The sequence below is a fragment of the Coturnix japonica genome, chromosome 5 (assembly GCF_001577835.2).
Source record: "Coturnix japonica isolate 7356 chromosome 5, Coturnix japonica 2.1, whole genome shotgun sequence".
NCBI classification, from domain to species: Eukaryota; Metazoa; Chordata; class Aves; order Galliformes; family Phasianidae; genus Coturnix; species Coturnix japonica.
In genome coordinates, this window is record NC_029520.1 from 3,999,460 (window position 1) to 4,006,576 (window position 7,117).

A 7,117-nucleotide genomic window follows, 5' to 3' on the forward strand; every position below is an offset into this window, starting at 1 on the left:
GCATGAAGCAAATAACAAATGTGAGCAGATCATGCTTGACAAATCTGATATCCTTCTATGACCAAGTGACAGCATCAATGGACAATGGAATGGCAACTGCTGTTGTATACCTGGATTGTGCAAGGCCCTTGACGTGGCCTGGCATGATGTCCTTACCTATTAACTGGAGAGAAATGGATTTGAAGGCCAGTGGACTCAGACTATAAGGAAATGGTTGGATGGCTGTAGCCAGAATGTTGCTGTGAACAGCACTATGCTCAGGTGGAGGCCGGTCACAAGTGGTGACCCCCAGGGGCCCATCCTGTGAATGGAGCTCCTCAACATCTTCATCAGCAGCACAGGCAGTGGGACACTGGGACTCTCCTCAAGAGAGATAAATCTCTTTAAATTTATCACAGGAAAAGTACATGTGTATACATACACACACACACACACAATCCATACTTTATCTCGCTGTTGAAATAAATAAAAAAACTTAAGAAATCCAAAGATCCAGCACTTAAGAATTACAATACAATCGCTGCTGATAAGTACAAATTAAATCCAGTATCTTCCCTTAGATTGCCAAGTACCTCAGATGACACAACTTCCAAAGAAGAGAGGAACTACTAAAAGTAAAATCTCAAAAAGGAGATCATCCTAAAGATTTACCTGTTAACACGAAGCAGGTTCAACAAAGACTTGTGTTTACAAAGCACCTGTCAGTACTTAAAGGCAAAAACAGATCAAAGTATCATCTACTGAATTTACAAGCAGAAAGTATTCTTTTGTACCAAAATAATCTCATTCCTTCTCCAGAACCCTACATATATGCCAGATAGAACTGAACACAGTAGCACATAAGTCAGCAGAAAGATACAGTCAGTTATGGTCAGTAAGACAAAACCAGTGACACACCCCCAGCATGCCTAGCACTAAAAAAATATACTGACTTATACACTTTCAGTCCAAAAGAGGGAATGTTCTTTAGATCCTAAAGATTGGCACAGAGATACCTGAGGAGAAAATTAGAAGGTGAAGAGAGTGACACGCTTCAGAGAACAAGTCCACTAATGAATCCTACAGATTGCAAACTGAAAACAGTAGGAAGCCAGCAAATATCATTATATTTTATTAATAGCAAGTAATGTAGATTAATTTATTCAGATGACTACAATTTTTACTACTACACTGTACTAGAAGCCCACATTCCTGATCAGGATTGGGTCCAGCAGCTTGTCAAACACGGGAAATAAAACCTTCTGGAAGGGCTTGTAAACAAAGAAAGATGAACAAATGACAAATTAGATGCAGTACAATAGTTCAAGATGTGGGACACCTCTTCTCATTGGGAAGCAGCATGACAAATGGCATGAATGTGACAGACAACATCCACAGTGAAGAGATAAGAGCAAGGGGAGCAGAAGAGTCACAGCTCACTGCCTGCAAATACATGGCTCTGAAGTGCATTACAGCAGCTCCCGTGTGGATTTTTAGGTTTTCCCTTAGAAAGAAGAAAGAATAGCTGAAAAGCCAGTAATTTCTGATAGGAAATCTGAATGATGGGAAATAAAGGCTGAGAATACCGATGGAATAAAGTACATTACTAAGCCAGAAAGGAGCAGCAGCATAGCTAGATATCTAAAAAGGACATTACTGAATTGTGAAAAGACTTGAAAGAAAAAGGTCTGATGTAGATGAGAGGGAGAACGATCTCAGGTTAAATGTACCAGAAACAATGAGAATGGAGAACAATCTCATCAATTTCCAAACTGATTTAGGGAAGACAAAGTGATGAGAAGAACCATTAAAAGACAGCACATTAACGATATTATATAGAAAGATATCTGAATGCAATAACAGTGTAGAAGTGAGCAACTGGAAAACTGAAGATGATTAATGCAGAAGGAAGAACACAGCACAGTTCAGGAAAAGCAAACAGGTTGATCGTGAATGACTGGAAACCATCATCAACGAGATGGTACAGCACCCATGCTGGAAGATGAAAACTAGCTGAAATTGAGCAGAAAACCTGTGATGTATTACTGTGTGCTTTAAATAGTACATCAGGTATTAAATCTAACTTTTTGACATGCAATTTTTCATGTTGTCTCATGGTGGCAAAAATCCGCGTTCTTTAAATGTCATACAAAATCCACTGTAGAAATGGAAAAGCTGTATCTTTTACATATTCCTACAGCATACACACATTCACATGCACATACACTTTAAATACTAATACTCAGAAGCATCATCTGTGCGTTTGCACCAAATTCTAACTAAAATAGCCATTGGAAGGCAGCCTCCTCAGTACTGTTTCACAAGTCTAGAACAAATGAAGGCACACACAAAATGCCTGCACAGATCACATTGATCAGATGGTGATGCAAGCAGTTTACAGCATAGTTTGCCATTCCTGCCATTTGTTAGAAATGTTAATATTCTCACCGAGGCTGTAGACTGCACCATCTGCTGTTGCTAACATATTTTAGTGGCACACAGACTCCACAACTTCAGCTGACTGTCCTTAACTTCTCTCTACAGAAGATGTTTTCGAGTCAGTTTCAATTACTGTAGGGTAGGGGTGGCTGGAATACTATCAACTATGACTAGGGAGGTCATCCTGCCCCTGTACTCAGCATTGGTGAGGCCTCACATGGGTACTGTGCTCAGTTCTGGGCACCTCAGTACAAAAAGGACATGGAGGTACTGGAGCAGGTCCAGAGAAGGGCAACAAGGCTTGTGAAGGGCTTGGAAAATCAGCCCTATGAGGAGAGGCTGAAGGAGCTGGGGCTGTTTTAATCTGGGGAAAAGGAGGCTGAGGGGAGACATTATCGCTCTCTTCCAGTATCTGAAAGGTGCTTACAGTGAGAGTGGGGGAAGTCTCTTCTCACTTGTGACAGGACAAGGGGAAATGGCCACAAGCTGTGCCAAGTTAAGTTTAGGTTGGATGTTAGGAAACACTTCTTTATGGAAAGGGTAGTTAAACACTGGAACAGGCTCCACAGGGAGGTGGTTGAGTCACCATCCCTGGATGTGTTTAAGAGCCGTTTGGATGTGGTGCTCAGGGATATGATTTAGCAGAGGGTTGTTAGAGTGAGGGTACTATGGTTAGGCTGCAGTTGGACTTGATCTTTAAGGTCTTCACCAATCTGAGTGATTCTGTGATTCTATGAACTACTCTCTTTGCTGGGTACGTAAACAAGAGACCTGCTTCTCCAAAATAAACGTGTATATATAAGCACATCACTTGTGAGACTTCAAATATCATCGGGTACTGAAAGATGTGCTAAATATACTGAATTACAACACATTACCAAGAGCGTGCATATTGCTCCCTCTACTGGATAAAGTCTGTATAGCACAACTAACTCTGCTGGTGCGCTAGTCCGTATAAATTCCTGTCTCACAACTCTCATCTTCATAGCACCTGTGGTCAATTTAGCTACATAAGACTTCTGCCTACATGATGCTTTCATGTTCAGAACCCAAGACTAAAGCATCTCAATTCTGGAAACAAAGTTTTAGTGTCAAAATGGAAGGCTCACATCTGACAAGCATACAAGCCAGTATGTATAAAGCAAATAAACAGATCTTTTCTGAAAGCAGGAGTTTCTCTCATGTCTCACGACATAAAATCCTTTCACCATGCACAACTAACTTTCCTGACAGGTAGACACAAGTATCTCTTATCCCATCTGTGCCCCTTTCCAATGGTCTCATCTCACCTGCTTGCAGCAGACAGCATCAAGAATGCAATCCTACATTACAAAGAAGCCATGCTTTCAGCCCTATGTGAGCACACAAAAAGGATTTTAGTTCTGAGGACTATGCAGAAAATGATGCATTTCTGAACTCTTTGGCTAAGCAAAATGACAATGCTTTTTCCCATAGGACCACCACAGTTGTAGCTCATCTTTAGTCCTAAAAACATTTAATAATAACACATATAGTCTTGAATATTCCTCTACAAACCTTATAAAATCATCTGTTATTTCTTACCTTATTTCTAACTTCTGATTCTTGTGGCAACCTTTTCTGTGCTAGGCAGACATTTACTGACGCGGCTTAAGGCACTTAGAAAGAAAACACAGCATTTGTTCCAATTTGTTCCACCAGATGGCACCAAAGGACAGCAGGGCACTGACAAACCATGACCAGCTCACGCCCATTTTTGTTTTCCTGTAAAGACAAGGAACCTTCAGGTCCATGATTCCAGCATCTGGCATACAAAATCATGCATCACTATGATCGCACACCATACATATATTTTAAGAAAACATAAGCGTTTATAAGTTTTATAGAGAAATGCAGATACCTTCAGCTTACTTGTTAGTGCCATACCTTTCCTCATTTTGCCTCTTTCTGCTAAAAAATTCCACTCTCTGCATTCCAAAAGAGGTGTCTCTTATCATCACAACCTGTGACTTCAGGAACTCGGAATCAACTCAAGGGATCAGACTCGGTACCTATCTCAGCATCCACTACTAAACACTTAACAGCATAAAGGTAATGAAGGTCCACTTAACACATCCCCTTACTATATAACATGAATGTACCATTAACCAAGAGACTACTCTTGTTTTCCTCATTAGGATTCTTAAGTTGTAGCAGCCATTGGCAGAAGTCCTTGTGCATCACAAGTATGACAAACCATTACACTGGGGATCTCTAGAATGCTCTAGGGTAGTTGGAAGCTCAGCGTTACCAACTAGCAAATAATAACTAGGACTGTCAACATCACGGCTGCAAAAATATGTACATTAGTCAGATGGGCTACGGCATAAAGCAAACACAAAGATCTGAATTCTTTTAAATTCAATTTTCCTTAAACCCCTCCTTTATAATGAAGACACCACAAGTTTAAGGCTGGGCTTTGAGGTAAAGAGAACCTCGTTGGTTTCCCAGCACCCCATCTCTTCCAACTACACGAACACACTCAGGCACTGATACCTTTGTTTGTTTTTTTTGTTTGTTTTCCTTGCAGAATACTATGTAATAATATCCTGCCTGTTTTTGTCTCTATTTGCTAACAGGTGCAGGAGTGCAGACAATGCAAAAGAAGGACAACAGTAACTCTAAAACTCTTACCGAAGCCACAGAAAAGGCTTGGAAAAAGCAGAAGTCCAAACCCAAAGGTATCAATTGTTAATAATTAAGTTAACCAGCATCACCTCAGTGCACATTCGGCACGAGTAGCACGTTGCTTGCACCCTAAATCTACTGCCAGCCTTAGATGAGGGCAGGTTATTGACTTTTATTACACATTCCCCTCACTGGAGCTTACATCTGTAGCATCTGCACAGCGCACCCATCATTTTCTCACACCACACAGCATCAGCTACTCCAATGGTTCACAGTATCACAGTCTCGTGCGGGTTGGAAGGGACCTTAGAGTTCATCATCCTCTAACCCACCGAGTGGGGCACGATACACCCCAGCAGGCTTCATACCGTTCTATAGGAGCACGTCGCGCTCTTACCGCGTGCAGCCGAGCCCGGTGCCGCGATGCTGCGGGGAAGGTCACGCTCGCGAGCTGCACGGCCGGGCTCGAGCTCAGCCGTCTCCGAGAACAACCGCCGTCGGGGGGCAGGCAGCGCCATGAGCGGGCAGCCCCCGCCTCGGCCGCTCTACTTCCCTCATTTCCACGACCGCCCGCGGAAGATCTTGGCGGCCGTGTGCGGACCGTGGCAGCCCCCGCCTCCCGCCGGGGCTCCCCGCTGGCCCGCGGGGTTGGCGGCTATTCCCTATGAGCCGCTGCGCTTCTTTTGCCCCGCGGCGGCCGAGGAGCGGGCGGCGAGGCGACCGGGCGAGCTGACGCAGCTGGAGCACGAGATCTGCGAGCTGGGCATCCGCATAAAGGAGCTGGAGCTGCTCGCCCTCATCGGCGAAGACTTCGACGCGCAGCAATGTGCGTGCACGAGGGGCGGCGGGCGGGGAAGCTGCGCTGAGTGCGAAGCCGTTGCTGCTGCACGGCATCCCCCGGGGCGTCAAACGATAGCAAAGAGAGCCAGAAGCGCTCAGAGCAAAGGGAGCTGATTAGTCCGAGATCACCTATAGCTCCAGCAGGGAGGCCCTGCAGCTGCGAGGCATCACAGGTGTAAAGTAACAGCCAGTGATGGCCGCAGGTGGTCAAAGGCTTAGGGAAGGGTGAGGGGGAACAAACGTGAAATGAGTTTGGCTTTTTGATTTTAAAACCTTCCACGTGGAGCAGCTCAGCGGTGGTGCAGGAGGGCTGTGGGAAGGACAGCATCTCCCCAGTGTTACAGATAGCATTCATCAGAAACACACTGGATGGAAAACCCCAGGCTGTGATGTGTAGCTTGCATACATTGCTTTTCAAAACACTAAATTCACAGGTGGGATTCCCCCCCCCCCCTCCCCATCATAGCAAGACATACCTCTCCCCACTTCAATTTGCAATACATCTGAGAAACTTCAGTATTTCAGATATTTCTAGACAAGAAATGCTACACAGACAGTTCCTAACTTGCCTAACAAATTACATATTTTTCTCTGGAGTCTTGTGAACAGTTAATGACCAATTGCTTTTTATTCCTGTTTAGATAAGCTTCTGAAAGCACTGAGAGAAGATAAGATAAAATGCATGAAAGCAAGGCAGAAACTGAAGCAGAAGTCCCTGGTGTGACGGAGATGTTTCATCTGGATGCTCTGTGCTACAGAGTATTTTAATGGACCTGCCATAGTATTTTTCTACTTACTACATGCTATTCCTTTAATAAATTCAATGAAAATTTGTTATATATATATAATTTATTTTTTTTTTAATTAATGATTTTTGTTTGTCATTTCTCTGGTAGGAGATATTGATAACATTGATATATGTTTTAACAGCCCTCCAAAGATTGTAGGCAAATGGCGTGCATGGCATTTACCTTAAAAGCACTGAGAAACTAACACTGCTGATTTCCCCGCAGTCCAGTGATGAGGTTCAAGGTACAAGGAACAGAGAAGGAGTAATTCAAATACAGAGCAGCCATAATTCTAAGTACAGTGAGTGCAACTGAGAGCCGAGTAGATACAACTAGAAGTCCTATGCCACTAAGGGTAAGGGAGCTTTAGGAAACTTTTGTGATAGCACAGAAATCTGTTACAAACAATAATAATTTAATGTACT

General features: G+C 43.4%; 1 protein-coding gene across 1 annotated transcript; it reads left to right on the forward strand.

Annotated features, from left to right (window-relative positions):
- Positions 1-5,469: 5,469 nt before the first annotated feature.
- On the forward strand, positions 5,470-6,752 carry C5H11orf91 (chromosome 5 C11orf91 homolog). The gene is made up of 2 exons (XM_015863465.2): positions 5,470-5,890; positions 6,546-6,752. Exons 1-2 carry the CDS (start codon positions 5,488-5,490, stop codon positions 6,626-6,628), a joined length of 486 nt encoding a protein of 161 aa, XP_015718951.1. The 5' UTR covers positions 5,470-5,487; the 3' UTR covers positions 6,629-6,752.
- The last annotated feature ends 365 nt before the right edge of the window (positions 6,753-7,117 follow it).